The 22,158-nt window shown below is 37.0% G+C and overlaps 3 protein-coding genes across 4 annotated transcripts; 2 read left to right on the forward strand and 1 right to left on the reverse strand.

Moving 5' to 3' along the window:
• Positions 1 to 704: 704 nt before the first annotated feature.
• LOC113066677 (catalase-like) lies at positions 705 to 17,153 on the forward strand. 2 transcript variants are annotated; one of them, XM_026238631.1, is made up of 14 exons: positions 705 to 883; positions 2,087 to 2,258; positions 2,778 to 2,888; positions 3,429 to 3,559; positions 3,647 to 3,751; positions 3,828 to 3,953; positions 4,511 to 4,702; positions 4,809 to 4,961; positions 5,219 to 5,357; positions 5,575 to 5,705; positions 5,786 to 5,893; positions 6,082 to 6,165; positions 6,793 to 6,897; positions 17,136 to 17,153. In XM_026238631.1, the coding sequence occupies exons 1-13, from the start codon at positions 821 to 823 to the stop codon at positions 6,853 to 6,855; spliced, it is 1,578 nt and encodes a 525-aa protein (XP_026094416.1). In that variant the 5' UTR covers positions 705 to 820; the 3' UTR covers positions 6,856 to 6,897; positions 17,136 to 17,153. The 2 variants fall into 2 exon arrangements, with proteins under 2 accessions (XP_026094416.1, XP_026094415.1); XM_026238630.1 differs by lacking the exon at positions 17,136 to 17,153 and having other exon boundaries at positions 6,793 to 7,393.
• LOC113066678 (interferon-induced transmembrane protein 5-like) lies at positions 8,064 to 9,445 on the forward strand. The gene is made up of 2 exons (XM_026238632.1): positions 8,064 to 8,610; positions 9,154 to 9,445. Exons 1-2 carry the CDS (start codon positions 8,404 to 8,406, stop codon positions 9,373 to 9,375), a joined length of 429 nt encoding a protein of 142 aa, XP_026094417.1. The 5' UTR covers positions 8,064 to 8,403; the 3' UTR covers positions 9,376 to 9,445.
• A 3,077-nt stretch (positions 17,154 to 20,230) lies between the features above and the next one.
• On the reverse strand, positions 20,231 to 21,632 carry LOC113066430 (cyclin-dependent kinase inhibitor 1C-like). The gene is made up of 2 exons (XM_026238324.1): positions 20,857 to 21,632; positions 20,231 to 20,734 (listed from the first exon to the last, which is right to left on the reverse strand). Exons 1-2 carry the CDS (start codon positions 21,344 to 21,346, stop codon positions 20,673 to 20,675), a joined length of 552 nt encoding a protein of 183 aa, XP_026094109.1. The 5' UTR covers positions 21,347 to 21,632; the 3' UTR covers positions 20,231 to 20,672.
• Between the last annotated feature and the right edge of the window lie 526 nt (positions 21,633 to 22,158).

The following is a 22,158-nucleotide window of genomic DNA, read 5'->3' on the forward strand; positions in this document are numbered from 1 at the left end:
GTGCAGTCAATCGCTTCTGTGTCATTGTCGTCCTGAGCTCATTCTTCACTCGTTCAAATCCATTGAAATCCATTGAATTGTACCTAAACTTCTAGCGTCCTTGTCTTTTTTAACTTTCTTTTTGCTAAACCACTAAATTGACGTCTGTCCATTTTGATTCATTTTCTGTAACTTAGCCGTTAAAAAAACGACACATTTGAATAGCAATATTGAAATCTCACACCTTCTTCTTATCATTTTTACCAAAGAAATCTGTCAATGAGGTTACGATGACATCCCCAACAATTGTGACTGGTCCATCTAGTAAAGCGCTGAGAAATGTAACATGCATCACGTGAACAACAGCGATCTTAATATTAACAGAACATTTAGCAGTTGTACAATAAAAGACCATAGACAGTAATAAAAGACAAGGGTTCACATATGCCCGCACATTTAGCTTTCTTTTATTCTATTTCTATAACGTGTTGCCAAATCCGTTAACGTTAACACTGTTGCCGCGGATTGAAGCAAGTATAATAACTTGATATTTAGACCCTGGGATGTCTAATTATACCAGGGATCCCCACCAAAACCGTGTATTTTCTCCCCGGAGTGGGGACCCATTTAGTTAATGGATAATTATGAGTAGCAATTGGACGGGTTTTGTTGTGAAGACCTGGCAACCCTGACGTCAGTAGGTTGGTGAATACTGTTGGGTGGCGGTCATGTAAGGTTCACGTGCAAAGAACATACTGTTACCGAACTTAATAAATAAAAGCGTGGTTTGGGTCCACAGAAGTGTAGTATCGTGTTTAGGGTGTCATCGAAGAGCTGAATAATGGCAGACAGAGATAAAGCGACGGATCAGATGAAACTGTGGAAGGACGGCCGCGGCTCTCAGGTCTGCTGCAGAATTCAGAGATTTGATATCCTTAGTATGAGATTGTGTGCGTTAAATAGTTTTAAATCGTTTATTTTAATGGTTCATTGTGCAGTGAGAAATTGTGCAAAGGGTCGCAGGATTGTAACGCACTAACACGAAAGTATTTGTTGATATATTCGTGTTTTGATGTGCAAAACGTCTGTAAATTACACTAAAGTGTTGCGTTGTTTTTTTTTTAAAAAAACGTCTTTTTCCCTGAAATTCATATCTGAAAGTGATACTTATGAATGCAGTGACAAAAGACTGCATAATCGCGTAAATATTTATCATATATTTATGTTATTTGTTAACCTATGCCTACTTGTTACGAATAAATGCGGTATATAGTGTGCAATATATTTATATATAATTGTACAAAACAGTAACGTTAGTCAGATGCTGGATTGCGTAATGAAAACTGCATCCCCTCCACGGTCTTATTTATGTGCATGGTTGGTTGTTTTGAATCTGTAATGGTTCGCGAGTCAAAATGTACAGAATTAAGCACAAAACAGATAAGGTTTATTACATAATTTCAAGTGAAATGTATTCGTAGTTGAAGTGTGGGTCAACGGCATATTTGACGGAAGACGGAAGAGCCCCCGCCACGTCCCACTCTTCTCTAATGTGATTGGTCATTAACATGATTGACACCTCGCTCATCAAATCAAAATTTCGAATACAATTTTTATAATACCTGTTACCGTGTGAGAAGCCAGATAGGCCCTTCCTTCTTCTCTTTGTTTATTTAACGAAGTTACGACAGATAGTCTCAATTTCTTCTGCTACAGGTAAAATGTTATTTTAAATTTTTTTAATTTTATAAGTAGATAAAAAAAACATTATAGTTATTTAATCACTATTTTCAGGCCAGATGCCTATATAATATATATACATTTTTTGCCAGTATAGTTTTATAAAATTTGTCTAAGGTGTGACAGATGTCAAATTAGTTTTAAATCAATTCGAGTTCAATATTTTTTTATTATTATAATGGTTAATATAATACATTCATGCAATATAAGAAATGTATTAAATCTTTAAATTTAAGTATTACTAATATTATGACACGATTTCAAAGGATTTACTGAATAATCATTTAAAATACATATTATGCTGAGTTCAGTGAATAAAATTAGATTTAGTGTTGCTATTCTGTCTCATTTTGTTGTATTTTCCCAGCGGCCAGATGTCCTGACCACTGGAGCTGGAGTCCCGGTAGGGGACAAGTTAAACTCAATGACGGCGGGTCCTCGCGGGCCACTGCTGGTCCAGGATGTGGTTTTTACTGATGAAATGGCCCACTTTGACCGAGAGCGGATACCAGAGAGAGTCGTGCACGCAAAAGGAGCAGGTCTGATTTTTAAAAAATGTTTTTGAAAGTCTCTAATGCCCACCAAAGCTGCATTTATTTGATAAAAAAGCAGTAATATTTTGTAATATTATTATAAATTCAAATATATGTTTTCTTTTGTAATATATTTTAACATGCATTTTATTCCTGTGATGCAAAGTCTTCACTCTCTCTTTCAGAAATCATTCAGATATGCCGATGTTGTGCTCAAGAAACATTTATTATTATTATTAATATCAATGTTTAAAAACTGCTGTGCTGCTTCATGTTTTTTATGAAAACTGTTTTTTTTTCAAGATTCCTTGATGAATAGAAAATACAAAATAACAGCATTTATATAAAATAGAAATATTTTGTAATCATAAATGTTTTGCTGTCATTTTGATTTAATGTGACAGTATTAGTGCTGTGAGAGCTGTGTTCTGATTGGATAGACAGTAGTGGGGCACTTTACAGCTTGTATATGATTTGAAGGAGGGTATGACCTTCAAACTAAATCTTTTCTCTGTTTCTTCACAGGAGCTTTTGGCTACTTTGAAGTGACCCATGACATCACACGCTATAGCAAAGCCAAAGTGTTCGAACATGTGGGAAAGACAACACCCATCGCTGTTCGTTTTTCCACTGTGGGTACGTTTCTGTTTAGATATTACAACATTTGTTTCGCCATGGGATTTACATCCCGTGGCAACCAGGATTTACTCAAGTTTAATTCTGGATCCAGAACACCTGAGAAGAGATTATGTCACCCCCTCAGAGGACCTAGGATGATGCTAACCCTGAAACAACATACAGAACCAACAAATTTTGCTCTAAGTGTGATAACATCATATAATAATTGCTGTTAATAGTGATAGTGGTCAGGTTGACTATGTCTTTGATTTCTGTCATATGCACATAAACTGATAGTCACAACTGATAAGCTACTACCAAACATTGTAGAAAATTTGTTTTCTGTAAAGTTGCTTTGCAATGATTTTTATCGTAAAAAGCGCTAAATAAATAACCTTGAATTGAACTGAAATAGTGGAGTCTGTACTCTGTATGGATCGATTGTTTTGATGTTTTCGTAGAAACACTGTGACTGGAACATGCTCTTGCTTACATACCTACAAAAAGTATAAAATGCCACCTTTGCACCTTCATAAATGTGAATTTGTTGGTTTATAGCTGGTGAGTCTGGGTCAGCAGACACCGTCCGAGATCCTCGAGGATTTGCAGTGAAGTTCTACACCGATGAGGGCAACTGGGATCTTACAGGAAACAACACCCCCATCTTTTTTATCAGGGATGCACTACTGGTGAGAGACACAATCTATACGCACTCCCTGGTGTGACATCAAGAGCCCCGTCCCAGTATTAACAGTCGATGTGTGTTGTGTTTGTAGTTTCCGTCCTTCATCCACTCTCAGAAGCGGAATCCGCAGACTCACGTGAAGGATCCGGATATGGTTTGGGATTTCTGGAGTTTACGTCCCGAGTCGTTGCACCAGGTACAGCTGCAGAAGTTGCTCACTTTTGAGTTTCCCGTAGAATGTCTCGCTCATGGAGATGTATGCGTATGTGCAGGTGTCTTTTCTGTTCAGCGATCGGGGAATTCCGGATGGCTACCGTCATATGAACGGATATGGATCGCATACCTTCAAGCTGGTCAACGCTCAGGGTCAGTCGGTGTACTGCAAGTTTCACTACAAGGTACGTACTGTTCTTTGTGTACAAAGTCTACAGCACAAAGTGATAAAATCACAGACAAACAGAACACATTTGATGTTTAATTAGGGCCAAAAATATTACCACGATATTCATTTCATATCATTAATGGAGAAAGAAAGGCATTCCATATGTTAAACATAACTATTTGTTTCCAAGAAGACTTTCCCACATTAAATCCATTTCAGTTTATCCCAGATTCAGTTTTTTTTATTTTTATGAATTCTGTTTTATGATTTAATACATGCATTGCATTGAAATTAATTCACAATTAATTCAGTTGATACAAATGCATTGAAATTAATTCATAAAACAATTTGATCAACAATTTAAAATGTAATCAATTTAAAGTATTACAATTCATTTACAACAACAACAAACACTGCACAAAAGAAAATTTACACTGTATGAATTAAAGCATGGATGTAAAGTGTCTAGGTTGATCTGCATTATATTCTTTAGTAATAATAATAAAAGTTGTAATAATAAAAGTCAATGTCAAGTTTTAATTAATTGCATTATCACTCATTCTTGTGTTTCAGACTGATCAGGGCATTAAGAATTTGCCAGTTGAAGAGGCTGACCGTCTGGCTTCCTCCGACCCGGATTACTCCATCAGAGATCTCTACAATGCCATCTCCAACGGCAACTTCCCATCCTGGACTTTCTACATCCAAGTCATGACCTTTGAGCAGGCGGAGAACTGGCAGTGGAATCCTTTTGATTTGACTAAGGTATCCATTTGTGCTCTCTTATAGTTTTGATGAAATAACTAGTTCTTCATAATAAAGATTGAGATGTAGGTGTGTCTATCTGAATAACTGGCTTTGTATCTTTCAGGTGTGGCCCCATAAAGACTTCCCTCTGATTCCTGTGGGACGCTTTGTGTTGAACCGAAACCCTCTCAACTATTTCGCTGAGGTCGAGCAGCTGGCGTTTGATCCCAGTAACATGCCGCCTGGCATTGAGCCCAGCCCGGACAAGATGCTGCAGGTGTGTTTGTACTAATGTGTCACAAAACTTATTAAGCAACCCAGCCAGACACATTTCATAAGTTCGTTTGCACAAGTTTAAAATGCACAAAAGGATGCTTGTTCACTATTTTGTCCTTGAGCAAGACACTTAAGCTCTCCACATTTTTAGTAAGCATCCTGTAAATCACTTTGGATTAAACCATCAGTGACTAATAACTAATAGCAAGAATGGCTAGACTGACTAAATACTGCAATTACTCAATTTTGTCGCCACAGGGGCGTCTTTTCTCTTATCCAGACACACATAGGCATCGGCTCGGAGCGAATTACCTCCAGCTGCCCGTCAACTGCCCCTACCGCACCCGAGTGGCAAACTACCAGAGAGACGGACCCATGTGCATGTACGACAACCAGGGTGAGTAACACACACTCCAAACACGGGATGTCCAATGCTGTGTTTGGTTTTGAGTTACAGCTGGTATTAGTCTCTTAAAAGTGAGTCAAATGACATTCCAAACAGATGTTGCATTGTTCAAGACATGTGAACCAAACATGCATTTCATTGGGCATTACATTTTTTTATTAACCTCTTGTTGTGGCAAAACGACACTAGTTCCTCTCCTGTCCTGCAGGGGGGGCTCCTAACTACTTCCCAAACAGCTTCAGTGCTCCTGAGACCCAGCCGTGCTTCATGGAGTCCAAGTGTAAAGTGTCTCCTGATGTGGACCGATACAACAGCGCAGACGATGATAATGTGGCCCAGGTTTGTTGGTGAACGTGTGTGCGTCTGTGTATGAATAATCACAAGTATAGTGAGTTCTGATGCACTGATGCGTTCTGCAGGTGCGCACGTTCTTCACGGAGGTGTTGAACGAAGCCGAGCGAGAGCGTCTGTGTCAGAACATGGCCGGCCATCTGAAAGGAGCTCAACTGTTTATTCAGAAACGCACGGTATGATGTTTTGTTCTTGGTACAGTGAGATGTTTTGTTCTTGGTACAGTGAGATGTTTTGCTATCATAAATCTCATGAAAACTAGTCAAACTTATCATTAGCAGTTTTTCAGGAATATATGAACATGTCTAGAAAAAAAAAACATTTGGTTCCGAATGATTCAGATGGATTTATGTGATTTTTGCAGGTGGAAAACCTGATGGCCGTTCACCCCGATTACGGCACTCGCGTTCAAAGTCTCCTGGATAAATACAACGCTGAAGGGAAAAAGGTAGAAAACATTCAGTCAGCCTCACACACATTCATGTTACTAGTCAATTTTACAATTAAGTACAAAAAAATTGATTAAAGACTACAATAGAATTTTCTTGGTAAATGTACTTCAATAATCTATTATTTACAGTTTTGAAGATATTTTTACAGCATTTTATCATAATAGTTATAGTTAATTAGTAAGTTTCATTATTATAACTATGAGTAAAACCATAAAAAAAGTTGCTTGAAATAGTTAACTCAATGAAAATATAAAAAGCTGAAATAAAACATTATAATACTATACGTTTAAAAAAAATACTGTATATGCTTCAAAATTAACCTAAATGTACAAATTCAAAATATGACAAAAATTATAATAGCATTTTAATGGTACTAAAATATAGAAAGCTTATTTGGGGCAAAAGGATTTTTTTTCTCACGTTGTTATCTCTCTCTGAATTATTAGTTTATCTTGCAATTCTATTTTTTCCTGTGCATTTTTAGACACGTGACCTGTAGACATGCAGAGTTATGAGGAAATAAAGTCAGAATTGCAAGATGAACAGTCAGAACTAATTAATTTTATTCTGTGGTGGCAATACGCTTTATTTGATCATTATTTTCTCTGTCTTTATCTCTCCAGAACACTATTCATGTTTATTCTCGTGGTGGACCGTCCGCTGTGGCTGCAGCTTCTAAGATGTGATTTCAGAGTGCTCTTTGCATACACACACACACACACACACACAAACACACAAACACATTCATTCTCTTATAGAGTGTGATATAGAGTCATGATGTTTAATTCATTCCTTGCGTACTGGAAAAATACAGAAATCATATCTAATATGGCCAGTTCACAACATAAGTGATATTAGCAAATGCAGCACTGATTCCTTAATCATGATTAATGCCGTCAAACCAAATTGAGGCCTTTGAATATGCAAGTTTGAGCTAATCCTAAACTATCAGCCTATTTCTGCATTTTGATTGTATGCAAAATGTAGCAAATAATAATTTGAGAACGAACAACATAGGTGTTTAACATTAACAATATGTGAGCCTTTTGATAGTTTGATTTTTTTTCTTTATATCTTGGATACTAATGCCGTTTAATTTTAAATAAGAGAAATGAACTCTTTCCGTCCCTTTTGCCTTAACAGAATATAATTCAGTTCTGATATTGCGAATGTAACATCTTTTGACATTTTTAATTAATAAAACTGGATATTTGTTCTCTATGACTGAGTTTTGGGTTCATTTTAGAAATCCTGGTTGCTTTTTCATTCTTAAAAAAAAATTGTCCTTGTTGTTTTACTCACTTTTTAAAAGCCAGAATTTTCAGGAAATTCACTAAATTCACATTGCCATGACTTTTAAATTTGACTTCTTGCAGGCATGAGGTTTGAAAGCTACAATGGAGGTCAAAAGTTTTAATATAATTTAGTTTATTCAAGATTATTATTTGTTCCTCCCTCAAGATGGACAAACTGCATGGCTCTGGAAGACTATAAATATTGCATTTTTTTAATATTATTATTTATTTATTTGGGATTTTGGAACAGTCTGTTTAAAGAAAGAAAAGGTTAGATAACTTCTGTAATTTTGGTTTTTGTAAGTGCTTCCACTGTAGGTGGCGCCATTTTCTATCACAGGAACCCCAGAGCCTAATATTTTCTAACAGGACACAGTGGTGACCAAAATGAATGTAATAAGTTTTTTTTTTTTTATGTACAGCTGTAGCGCACGTTTCCTAAACATTTGAGCTTTGGTGCTCCAATTAAAATGCAGGTTCTTGTACAGCTTGCATCCCATCCACATTTCTATCCTTTTAAAACTCTTCTCTGTAGTTTACCATCTAAAGAAAAAGGTGAAACACTCTTACTTGCCCCTAAAAAAACAATGCATCAGACATCTAGTAACGTAACATTTGTAACCCACTAAGAAGTTTAAAGTTTTATTAATGAATTTTTAGGCATTTATATTTATTTCAAATTCTTTAATAACACAGTCTGCTAAAATGATAACCATGCGTTTTTGACAAACCTAGCGGTTTTGTTGAAAGTGGTCCATGTATAGAAGCAGCACCCTGCCCTGATCTCTGCAGCAGCAACCACATAATGACTGTCCTCTCTCTCCATCGCTCTGTCTCTGACTCCACCTATCTGCAGTGTGTATAAGAAGTGTCCTGATCTTTCTCCTCAGTAGTTCCTCTTCAGGTTCTCCCAGGAGTTTCAACCCCTGACCTCCAAGGATGGATAACGCCACATACAACTACATGAATGACTGCACGCCGCTCACTAACTGTAAGTCCGGCCGTAAGGCTGGCGGCTCCACGGTGGTCAACATGAGCCATGCGGGCAAGAAGCCACCAAACGACTACCTGATCTGGTCGCTCTGTAACACTCTTTACGTCAACTTCTGCTGCCTGGGATTCATGGCCCTGATCTACTCCATCAAGGTGAGCTCAAACACCAATGTCTTTGTGGCTTTCAAACCTGTTCAGAAATATTCCTGGATGACACGATGGAGCATCAAGATTCTAAACAGAAATTTAAAAAGTCCTGTAGAAGATCGTCAAGGTGTTCTCTATTTGATGCTTTAAAGAGAAACCAAAAACGCCATCTAAGGAACTAACAAGAACTTTTTGATCTCCAATGAACCATAAAGCAGCTCAAGAACCCTACAGAGATGAGATGCACAGCTTAAAAACATAAAGGTTCCAGAGAACCATCTGAGGTTTACCAAAGCACCTTTCAGTGAACAGTTCTTAAAGGAACCATATTTTTGACCGTGTGAAGAACATTTTAGTAATCTAAAGATACTTTCCCATCTATTGGTTCTTCACGAAACCATTGCTGTGAATACAGAATCTGCATTTCTAAAAGAGCTGTTTAGTAAATAAGGCTAGAAAGATTTTTGCTGGACCTAATGCAAGGAACCATTGAAGAACCTTGATTGTAAAAGCATGACTCATTTCCATTTTGCGTCTGTGTGTTTTCAGGCTCGAGATCAGAAGACTTTGGGCGACCTGCGTGCAGCACAGGAATGCTCAGACAAGGCCAAGTGGTACAACATTCTGGCATCGGGCTGGAATCTGCTGATTCCTCTGCTGGTGTTGGGTCTGCTGGTCCTGCTCGTGGTTCATCTGGGCAGCTCAGAGGGAACGTTTGATTTCTTTGGTGAAGACGGATTCCAGAGCTTCATGAAGCTCTTCAGCAGGTAGACAGAGCGACTCGAACAATCCCACCAACACAAGCTCCTGCAAACCTTCTGGACTGTTCCCCCTCTCTCCACATCACCAGTTTCTGTGTGATGAAATGATTATTATTTAGATTTGTTTTTTTCTTTTTCATAATTAATGTTAGTGTACTCATATCTACCCAGTTCTATTGTGTGAAGTTAATTGGCTCAACTGTATTTAATAAAATATTTAATGTCCTCAATATTTTTCCACATGAGTCTCTTTGAACAGATTTATGTCACCAGTGGGATAAAATAATTAAAGGCGGTCACGTTGGTGAATTTTGCAGGCACAAAAGTCCTTTATTAATAGTGTAGGGATGTATAAAATTCCCAGCTGAGAAATCCTTTTACTGCTCTCCTGGTCTTGTCAGGCTAATCTTTTTTGGCCGCTTTTCAGCTGGAACACAATCTTAAATTAGCTTGTCCTGGGTAGAAGACCAGCATAAATCATGTAAACTTGTTTTTTTTGTTTTGTTTTTTCAGTAGGGACGTTTGTTGGTTATGAGGAGCAGGTTAACATGACTTGATGTTGCTGTGAGGTTTTCTGAGAGCTTGTTTCTCCTGTTAGAGAGACTGAAGTGATGCTGTGGTTTAGTTCTCATGTGTCTCTGTAATGTTCGGCTGTGCTTACAGCGGTTGACCCTCCCAGCTCTACTGCTATTTTCGTCATTTAAATGACAGAGCTGTTTGCCAGCCTTCACTCCCCTTCTATTTCAGTCAGGATACAGAGTGGACACAGATGTGGAGGGACTCAATTAAAGAGCAGTTAACATACACACACACACACACACACACATGTAGGCCTGTCTCTGCCTGTCAGTCGGATGACTATTTCTCGTGTGTGTGTGGACTTTTGCTGATTCTTCATTTGATCTATCAATTAAATCTCAGAGGTCTTTGATGTTCACATGTAGATTTAATATTACATCTGTAAAGATATGGCTTTGTCATGCTATTATTCTTTTTATTAATAAACAGGCAATTTGGGGTGAATCTCATGAAACGTCAAGAACATGTCTGGGTAATTTATATCAAATTTAAAAGAAAATAAAAATATTAAATTTATGAAAATTAAGCAAATTTGTCCTCCCAATTCTCATTGCAGTAATGCAAAAGAAATAAACATTTGAATTATATAATGAATGATATCATAATATCATTATATCATTATAATCATAAGTATATGTGTAATTAATGAATATAATGTACAAATTTCACTTTTTGAATGGAATTTGTGAAATAAATCTTTTTGATGATATTCTAATTATGTGACCATCACCTGTACATGTGTGTGTGTGTGTGTGTGTGTGTGTGTGTGTGTGTGTGTGTGTGTGTATATATATATATATATATATATATGTGTATATATATATATATATATATATATATATATATATGCTTAAAAAAAACTTTATATACAAAGTAAAAAATTATATAGAAATTTTACCCCCAATATTCATAATGTTTTTTTCATCCTTTATAGGCAAATACACTGACTAATCACAATATGGCATATGTAAAATATGATTTGACTTTACTTGTTGGCAGTCTTTCCAGGGAAAGAAAGTGAGGAGAACATGTGCAATAAGATCATTGGTTAAAAAACTGTACAAAAGTGTAAATTAAGAGTCAGATCTTCTGCAAGGTTATCGACTTTGTTGTTTCCAGCTAAAGTCTAATTCTCTGGCATCTAAAACTCTGCAACTTCAGGGTTTCTAGCAGTTTTGTAACGCAACATGCATGCTAACATGTCCAAAAATTAGACACTTTTATCTGAGGCTATTTACAGTGCACTTATTACAGGCACTGTCCCCATGCAGCAGCCCCGGGTTAGTTACTGTGCTCAAGGACAGCAGTGATAAGCTCTTGTGGAAAACTCTGTATTGTTCTGAAATAGATTTTTTGTATCACAGCTTCTGTTTTCTTCTGCTGTTCCTTCATTAGAGTTTCAGTAAGATTCTTCTCCTTTTAGCAGGAGGGTTTTAGCTCCCGTGGTTTGAGCACAACCACATTAGGGAGGATCACACACATAAACACCCACAAACTGAAATTACCCTCTGCAGCAGCAGACGTCTATATGCAGCCGATCTGAGAGAACTGAGGGACAATCTTGTCCTTCCGCATGGTTTGAGGCTCTGTAATGATGCTCGGTAGTTTCTGGGTGGCTTTCAGCTCCCGCCCAGTTTTAATAACAGGTAAGACATCAGACTTGGTATATTTGTTATCAGTTAGTACAGATCAATGACTTAATTCACACTAAACAGCAGCTCTCTGCTACTTAAAGTTGTAGTCTACTGGATAGGTAAAGTTATCCTTCATTAGAAAAGTTCTTATCAGGTAATATTAATGCTACTGGAATATTTTATGTTCATGCACAAAATATTCATATCACATCCAAGTCGTTTTGATAAAAGGAAACACCTGCCAAATTAATATGTGAATATAATATCAACTACATGTGCAAATAAATGCATGTTTAGTCTCCTCTTATATAAAAAAGTAATTAGAAAATATGTTTTTCCCTTAGAAAATGGACAAATGGTAGCCCATTCTAAATTGTAACACAATGTATTTTGTAAGCATCAGCAGATGGCGCTATAGGATAATTTCCAGCAGGTCTCCTCAGATAATATAAATAATAATAATATTGTTATTATTTTATTTACTTTTTATGAAATGTGTGTAAAAATAACAGACCTTCTTAAAACCTCAAGTATAATAGATATACTCTATTTAATCCTGAATAAATTAGTGACTCTTTATGACTTTTTACAGTTTGTAAACACGGTAGGCCTTACTGGGCTACTACACAGAAAACATTAAACTTAATTTAATTCTTCTGTTCAATTGTATTTAACCATGCAAGTGAACCAGGGTTATAACGGTTAATTGAGCAAAACCATTTTTTAAATAAAGTAAATGTTAACTTAAACATAAGTTGCCTACTAAAATAACTAAAAAATAATAAACAAAAATAAATTATAGACATAAAAAACAAAGATTAATCAAATGACAAAAACAAAAAAATAAAAAAATAAAAATAAAAAAAAACGAAATAAAAAACACTATATTGGTATATCAGTGATACTAAAGTAATTATCATTAATTACACATATGAGAGTTTTCCCAGGAAGAGACATGTGGTCAGATGGTGAGTTACTAGTTCATAACTAATGCTTGATCACGTGTGTCAACATTCTGACGTCACTGATCTGCTGGATTTGATGTGCTTGAGTGAGTGTGTCAGCTGGTGATCTACACTCTCTCTGGCCCCTCCCCCTGCTGGATGTGGTTGGCCAGCTGGTGTCCATGGAGACGCAGCTGTGGAGTGGCTGAGAAAGACTGGAGACCCCAGCACTCATGAGGGACGACATCTGCCCTGTCATTTCACTCTGTCCTCACATCTAGGTATGGTTCATATAAGCACTTTTCATGAGTATATAATGTTTCGTGTTTTAATGCAGAATTTTCATGCTTTTGTTTGTGAGACTGATTAGAGTAACCAAGAAAAAACTGCCTGTATCCCTTTGTAAGATGTAAATTTTGTCCAGTCCCACAACAGAAATCCTTCTCGGCATTATCTAATGCTGTGTTCACACCAAACGCGAATAGAGCGTCAAATTCGCGTCTACCGCGTCTAGTTTGCCGCTTGACCATTTTGAGATCATTCGCTTCATTCGCGCGAGTAATTCGCTTCATTCGCGCGTGGAATTAACTTCACAACAGACGCGAATTCGCGTCATGGGGGGGCTTCTGCCAGCTGAGTTCACGCAGCATTTTCAACCGCCATTTTTATTCGGATAATTTTCAAAATATTACTGTTACTGTGTCATGAAATGTAGTTTTAAAAGTATTTCAGGCGAGAATGTAGTTGTTTTAAACTCAGATATGTGGTTTATTTATAATGACAGCGTCTATTTAAAAAAATGTGTTTCGCCGATCTCGGAGATGAGCTCCATGCGACCAGCGGGAGCTCCGTCATCATGTATCCGCCGAGAGCAGCCTCGGCTCGGCTAGACCTTCTGACATTTGCCGCTGGCTCTGATGTCTCTTTAGTGGTTCAAGATAAAATATAATTCGTTTGGGGTAAAATGAAACGTTTCTTATCAATTGGCCTTTATTCAATTTATTTATTAATATGTTTTTTATATACATATATGTCCTTTTTATTCCTGTCTCTATAGAAATATGTAATTTTGTCATATAGCTCCGGTTGACTGCTCACTGACAACATCTGTCGTTCCTCCTTGTTGAATGAGTGGAGAAGGGTATTCCTGCACAACCGGAGGCTGCAGGAACATACTGTTGAATGAGTGACTCCTAGCAGGCTCCTGATTGGTTAACGCGGCGCGAATTGACGCCAAAGTTGAAATTTTTCAACTCGGGCGGCAGACGCGAATTCGCGTCAAACGCTAAATGCACAAAAAGCACCTTCGCGCTTAACGCGCGTTTCGCGCGAAACGCCCTATTCGCGCGTCAATTCGCGTCATTCGCGCGAACTAGACGCGCGAATGAGGCGAATTCGCGTCTTCCGCGCCGCGCTTAACGCCCCATTCGCGCCGCGAGACCTCCAGACGCGCGTAAACGCGCCTTTGCATTGACTTAACATTGAAATCATTCGCGCCAGACGCTCTATTCGCGTTTGGTGTGAACACAGCATAACAATCTAAAGGGATAGTTCACCCAAATATGAAAACTTGCTGAATATTTATTACTCACCCTCAGGCCATTCATATTACTCATGAATATATTACTCACCCTCAGGCCATCCAAGATGTAGAGGAGTTTGTGTCTTCTTCAGATTTGGAGAAATGTAGCATTACATCACTTGCTCACCAATGGATCCTCTGCAGTGAATGGGTGCCGTCAGAATGAGAGCCAAACAGCTGATAAAAGCATCACAATAATCCAAGTAATCCACACAATCAGTTAATGTTATGTGAAGCCAAAAGATTCATGTTTATAAGAAACAAATCCATCAAGACATTTTTTTACTCCTAATTGCTTTCGTCTTCTATACATAATATTGCTTTCTTTAGTGAAAAAGTTGTCTTGTTTGACTCAGGAGAGAAATAAGCACAGATTCAACACTATTTACAAGCGAAAACAGTCTGAAGCATTTCAAAACAAATATGTTGGTGCATTTCAGGGGCGGATCTGCATAGGGCAAATGCCACCCTAAAAGAAAGCCTTGCCACCCCTGCTGCCACCCCAGTTGGCAGCAACGAATTAAAGGTTATGGCCAATTTGAAAATTTACCAGCACGAATCTTTCGTGATTCGTGATGCCTCTCCGAACTCCCGAACTGATTCAAATGATTTGCGTTCCCCAAACTGACTCAAATGATTCGCGAACCCGCTTTGAACTCCCGAACTGACTCAAATGATTCGCGAACCCGCTACAAACTCCCGAACTGATTCAAATGATTCGGGAACCCGCTCCGAACTCTCGAATTGATTCAAATGATCCGCGAAGCCGCTCCGAACTCCCGAACTGATTCAAATGATTTGCGATCCCCAAACTGACTCAAATGATTCGCGAACCCGCTCCGAACTCCCGAACTGACTCAAATGTTTCGCTATCCCGCTCCGAACTCCCAAACTGACTCAAATGATTCGCGATCCCCATAACTGACTCAAATAATTCGCGATCCCGCTACGAACTCCCGAACTGATTCAAATGATTCGCGATCCCCAAACTGACTCAAATGATTCGCGAACCCGCTCCGAACTCCCGAACTGACTAATGATTCGCGATCCCGCTCCGAACTCCCAAACTGACTCAAATGATTTGCGATCCCCATAACTGACTCAAATGATTCGCGATCTCGCTACGAACTCCCGAACTGATTCAAATGATTCGCGATACCCAAACTGACTCAAATGATTCGCGAATCCGCTCCAAACTCCCGAACTGACTCAAATGATTCGCGATCCCGCTCTGAACTCCCGAACTGACTCAAATGATTCGCGAACCCGCTTTGAACTCTGACATATAGTATTCAGATATAAATGTAATTTAAAAAATAAATTAATAATTTTCTATTTTCAAATATTGCACCTGTCAAACATAGTTACCCACTTTTAAAAAGCTTGATGATACGTAACAACTTCGTTTTGTGTCAGAACGTTCACACTTTCATTCATAAATTCACCCGTTTGTGTTTGAAAAGCGACAGGGATTGAATCGCGGAAATGGAACTTGCTAAGCAGAACGTAACGGAATTCGGCCATTTTTTTATGAATAAATCAAAAGTAGAGCATTTAATCAAATCTCGATATGGACTAGTGTCTGCAATATTAAAGGTGTTCAGTACCGTCGCTCCATACACGCAGAGTAGGGCACCAACTCCCAGAGGGGGCACCATCCCAGTTGCTCAAAAAAAAAAAAACTTAATTCTCCCATCCGTGCTCGCCACCGCTCGCACCTCATGTTTGCCGTTGAATGTTCATTCATGATGGATGAACATCTATGCCCGGGTAGAGTAGCTACATCAGCAATCCAGCGAAGCGAAAAGAAAAATAAAAGTAAAAAAAAAAAAACTGACATAAAGTTGCCTTGACATTGGACGTTGGACGAGTCTCAATTTAAAGTTACATGCGATATTGGTATACACTTTTCTAACGTCAGTAGCATTTGAAGAGAATGACTTATAGTCATAAAAACAACTGTAATTGTTCATGTAGGTGTCAGCTATAATGTACAATTGTATTAAATGTTTGATATTTATTAAAATTATCTGTAAATCATATGTAAATTATGCTACTCTTTCACATGGTCTCAAACGCAAATTTGAAGCTCAATAGCATTTGAGGAGAAAGACTTGCAGTCATAAAACAATTGTAATGTGATCATTTAGGTGTCAGTTACAATGCACACCTTATAAAGTATAAATCATAAATCATTTAGGTAAAAACGAGGCCCGTTTATCACTTTCAGGCAAATTCCTGTGAAAGGTTTTTTTTTTTTTCAGGTTCCCTTACGAAAATTAACCATGGTTTTGTTACTTCAAATAATAATTTACAAATTATTAATATACTGTAATTTTTGTTGTTGTTGTTGCTATAAAAACAGACCTAAGCCATCAATAGCCTTTAAAATGACTTAAAATGCATTATATAAAAAAATAATGAGGCAATAATGATTGGTTAATAATAACACTGTTTAAATACATAATGTAGGCAAATACAAAATAAACAATTTATGTACATGTTATTACAAATGCCATGTGATTGCTGCTGTTACACTTACAGGACAATCAAATCCTTGTTTAGGCTACTGACCAAACATTTAATTGAAATATTCACTTACTCTTTAATTTTTGGCCACCTTTTTGCTATAGATGACACAGGCTTAATAATTTCTTCTACAAAAAAAAACGTGCATATCACAACCCTTACAAAAATAAACCATGGTTTGTTTTATCATAGTAAAACTGCTTAATTTCCTTTTGAATGATTTCTGAATGCTTGAGACTATAAAATAAATTAGAGTCATAATAAAGGTATAGCCACAGGTAAATGTCGAGAGCTACAATTGTGATTTGTAAATAATACAATTTATTCATTAAGTTTTTTATTTGATTAAAGTTCTTTTTTCACCCCTATAGTAGGTGTTTTTTTCCATCATATTTGAGGAAGGGGGGCACAACAATACAATCCTGCTTAGGGCACACATTTGGCCAGCAGCGGCCCTGAAAGTGTTGTTATACACGTCTCTGGGAATGTGTGCTCTTCTACTACACACACACACACACACACACACACACTGAAGCACGCGTGGTGTTTTCAGCTCTTCACTATATTGACGCATGATGTATGCTACACATGTGCACGTCAGCGCGCTGAGAGGATTTCACAATTTCATTTGATAAAACTATCGTCATTCATTCGTATCGTATACACAGACTGACAAAAACGGCAATGTCTTTACGACAACCTGTCAAAATTAAATTTCGGTATAACTTGAAGAAATTCAAACAGAAATATAGTACTATTGCACAGAAGAGTATGCTATACTTCAAGTAGGCCTAATAGCTAATAATAATAGTTAATTAAAAAACATAGAAACTCTGTCTACAACCCACCAAAATAAAAGTTTGGTCTAACTCAAAGAAATTATGTTAGGGATTGCTTAGTAAAATATACTTAAAAAAAAGATATACTAAAACATTATTTTAAAGGAATATCACACAAGGTTTCATAGAAGTTTTAATTTAAGCTTGCCAAAACAATAACACCATATTTTTCAAAAACAATTTCTAAAAGTAAATTTGTATTTGTGCCTATAATGTTTATTTATTTATTATTATTGTAAGCTAATAAAACCTATGCTTCAGGGACTATATTCATATAACATCTAAGGCTACATGTAGCTCTTGACTGGTTGAGTTAGATGGTGATTAACACTAAACAATAGAAAATCAGTTGAGTCTCCCCAGCTGGAAATGTCATTGGCTGTTAAAGTCTTGTGTTTCTTATAATAAATTGACATATTGATAACGATGAACCTTTTATAATGTTCTTGATTACATGTCGATCCATACTGTATGCATTAGTGAGTGTGGTGGTGCTTATGGGGTATGGTCACTTATTCCTTATATGAATTGTTTCAAATGCAAGACATTGATTGCATGAGATTAAGTTTGTAAATGATAGCCTGTGTCCATAGTGTGCACATTTATCATCAAACTGTGAAAACTGTGACTAAATTCAGTACGTCTGCCATATGTTGCCACCCCTCAAAAATTCCTGCCCCCTTCTCGCCACCCCATCAATATTTTTCTAGATCCGCCCCTGGTGCATTTTAATGTATGAGGACAACAGGAGATACATTTTTCACTGGAAGAAGCTTTATTATGGAGTCATATTTTGGCCAGAAGTGATGGTTTACGGTTAAAATAACGTGATGGATTTGTTTCTCTTCACACCATGGACTGGAGTCTTGGATTTCTTGTGAATTATTGTGTGATGTAATTATTTAAATCGTTATACCCTGGAAATAATATTATCTGTACAGTGTAGTGTAAAAATAATTAGATCATTTCATTTAATTTTCACAGTTTTACAAATATTGTAGTACTGAATGCAACTACTCACTGCAACTGAAATTATGTTTGATGTGCATTTCCCTGACATTTACAAAACTGCATGTTTTTGATGTGGACTTTAAGTTTCAGACCCTTATGGTCCCCAAATCGTGACTTCTATCCCTGTATGTGCCTAAACCACATCAGTTGTTCTTGAGGTCAGATGTCATTCCTGTTCCATTCAACTGCTTCTTTCATCTGGTGTTTCTTTTATCTTGTTTGTACAGGTAAGCTTTTGTAGTTTAAGTAGCCTACTTTGTCCATTTTAGGAGAGCTTTGAAATTTTAAGTTTGAAGAAACTGGTATGAACTCTGAGGAAAAAAACTATATTCGTTCAAATAATAGTAACATTGTAAATCTACGACGGGCGCAACTTGTACGCAGCTGTTTCGCAGCTGAGGGTGAAAATGGGCTTTCTGTCATACAGATGTTAAACACGCATGACTATTCAGCGGATCAGCAGCGGGTCTGTGTTTTTGTATGCAGCACGCGCTCCAGAATGTGTTTCGCGGGGGGCCGCGCGCGCTGAGTGGAGAGATGTAGGAGGAGCGCGCGCCTCACAGAGCTTTATTTCAGGCTCATTTGCAGGTCAAAGCGAGATGGCACGCTCTCATCCTTTCTTTTCATCTTTCCCGCTCATTTAAAAGTTGCTTTTGTTCTTTCTATGTGGTCTTGAAAACATTCAGTCCCCTTCCCCTCCCCGACTGCATTTTCTTTCTTTTAGTTGTGCTTGCAAAGGCATTTTGAACCAACCTCTAATCCTGGTGTTAGGCTGATGATGAAGAGGTTCGGGCTTCTGACAGACAGTAATGATACATTGTGCTATTGCCTTGGATAATTAACTTGGTTTTAAATGATGTTGCCATTAAATTCAAACGTGAAAAATTGTCAATATATTAACAGTAATTTCAAATTTCTGTATTTTTTTCATAATCGAAACGTTTGCAAACATGTTTATTTATTGTAAACATCCTTACAATCGACAGTCGGTGTGCTCAGTTTCTCTTTCCATTATTTTAGTCCTTTAACACACAAACACACACACACACACATCCAGTTCCTCAGTGGCACTGTCCTTTGAGAAGTGACATAATTTCGGTTATGAAAATGTTACAAATATATATCATCTTATTATCAGGGTTATTATATAACTAGGTCATGTAAAAGTTAAATTAAAACTAGTGAGAAAAAAATATCGAAATAAAAATATACATTAACTGAAAAATGTAGTTGCCAAGACAACATTTGTCATTGTAAGTTTAACTTGATGTACTAAATTAACTAAAAATAAAACTAAAAATTACTAAACTTCTAAAATTAAAATAAAAATATAATTATAATCCAAAATATTAAGCTATAATTGTACCGCAATACTAAATTAATATTTATAATAGAATAATTAAATTATTTATAAACATATTTATTCCTATTACATAATATTAGTTATTATTCATACTATAGTGTTATCAAAATTAAAGTTTCTGTTACTGATGTTAACCAGAAAATATTCATTTTTAATTAGAAAGCTCAAATATTACTTCTTAAGTATGACCCAACTAAAACTGTTATCCTGAGTGTGTGCTCTTACTGTAAAGTTACAAGGTGTTTGGTAATAGTTCTAGTTTTCAGTTTCACAAAACCCGTCAGCACAGCGTGTGCATGCTTATAAAAGTTTTGAGAACAGCCTGTTATTTTAACCATTCTATCTTTAGCTGGAGAAAAGAATACAGACTGGATGAGACACAACTTAAGTTTATATTTACACATTTATTGAAGTAACTTCTGTACAACAATGACAAATATGGCTCAGGATTGTGATTTTGCTCAAGAAAAAAAAGCTACATTTTAGACCACAAAGTACAGTTGACATGTAAAAGTGAAAAAACAATGAATAAATAACTTTTTTCATTACAAAATATACACATGCTGATAACAATAAATAGGCTTACTTGTCCTGACTTTAAATTAAAGTTACTTATCAGTTGTACACTGTAAAGAGCAACCAGGGCTGCTCCTATACGGTTAAATCCAAATCGCACAAACAGCAGAGAATAAATAACGTTACAATTCCAGAATCACATTATCACATAAGAACGTGAGTCAGACTCTGAGACATCATTACTTCCGGCGTTTTCCCGCCACCGCGCAGTGACTCACAGACACGGACTTTTTTCTTCAGAAGACGTGATTTACTCCATGTTTCTGCTTTCCTTATGGACGCGGTCAATTTTCTTTCTCTTTCCATAAAAATCTACAAGAAAAGAAATTCAGAACATTACAAACATGAACACTTTCTTATCTATTTAAAATATATTGTCATTGTTCTGTTAAATTAACGTTAAGTTACTAGTTTTATTGTTTAAGGTTAGTTACCTGTAATGCGCATGTCTGCGAGTCTCTTCGTCTGGGCTGTTTTGCGAGATAATTTCCCCCGGTCACACTCGTTTGGCTGGTTCTTTTGTTTCATAACTATCACTGAAGGACCCCCAGATTTTGGGGGAACTTGTGTGATATTTTCTGTCGTGGGAAAGTCCATCAGATTTCTCTTTGACAGGGCAGTGCTTTCTCTGTAAAACTCCGGACAGTCTTCCGCTCGATTTTCCTCCCATGTTAAATGCCCTTCCAGCGGCTGCCCTTCGCCGAAGTCGAAGTTCCACCTCAGCTGATCTCGTTCAGATATTTCGCGAAGTTTGGAAGACAATTCTCGCTTTAGCTCGTCGTGATCCACAGGTCCGAACAGATTTCGGCAAGTTTCCGTGCGCTTCAGTAACGTTAGCGGGAGAATCTCCGAGCTCCTCTGAGGAGCGGTTTTCCTTCGGGTCAGTCTTTCCCCGGCGATGGTGGAAAGCAGGACGGTAGACATCGTCGATAGTGCCCAAATCCAAAATAAAACGGGTGTGAAAATTCCTAAAGGCAAAAAAATCAGTGTGAATTACAACACACGTCGTCGTTATAAATTGTAAACCTCCAGCTCTGGACGTGATTTACTGTCGTCAGATTTAAAGTCCTGCGCCTCAGCGGTGTGTAAAACCACACGCTCTGCTCCTATTGGTCAACATCTCCAACTGCTTCGGTCTTGTTGATAGACCCGCCTCTACTCGCCTATGATTGGCTAGACCCGCATATAGTCAGCTGTGATTGGTTGTGCCTCGTTGCCATACGCGCTTCGTTTTTAGCGCTTTTTACCCCGCCGCTCAAGTGAAATACATTAAAATAACGACAACAGTCTAATTAAACAATATTTATAATCCAATACTTCAAATAGCCATCAAAAAATGTTAAATTAGATCATATTTCTAAAGAATATACATATAAAAGGCCATATAGGCTACAAAGTTAATTTGACAGTTTGATTGGAATAAAACAATAAAAACATCGATTTTTAAAACGTTAACAAATAACTATTTATATTAGTTTTAACACGTTCTTTACAGACACTGTTTTGTCTTTGTTAAACAAGTAACTTGATTATAAATTATTTTATGATGATATTCGTATAAATTATTAGCATTTTGAAACGTGTTTATTTCACGCTTTTAAAGACATTATCATTTATATTTTAGTAATTAAAAAACAAATACAAATAAATTGATTAAATGATTTAAAAGTGGAAAAACTAAATAAGTGCTTTTTCAGTATATACCTATATATTATTATAGAGTTGGAATATACATA

This window comes from Carassius auratus, chromosome 50 (assembly GCF_003368295.1).
Source record: "Carassius auratus strain Wakin chromosome 50, ASM336829v1, whole genome shotgun sequence".
Taxonomy (NCBI): domain Eukaryota; kingdom Metazoa; phylum Chordata; class Actinopteri; order Cypriniformes; family Cyprinidae; genus Carassius; species Carassius auratus.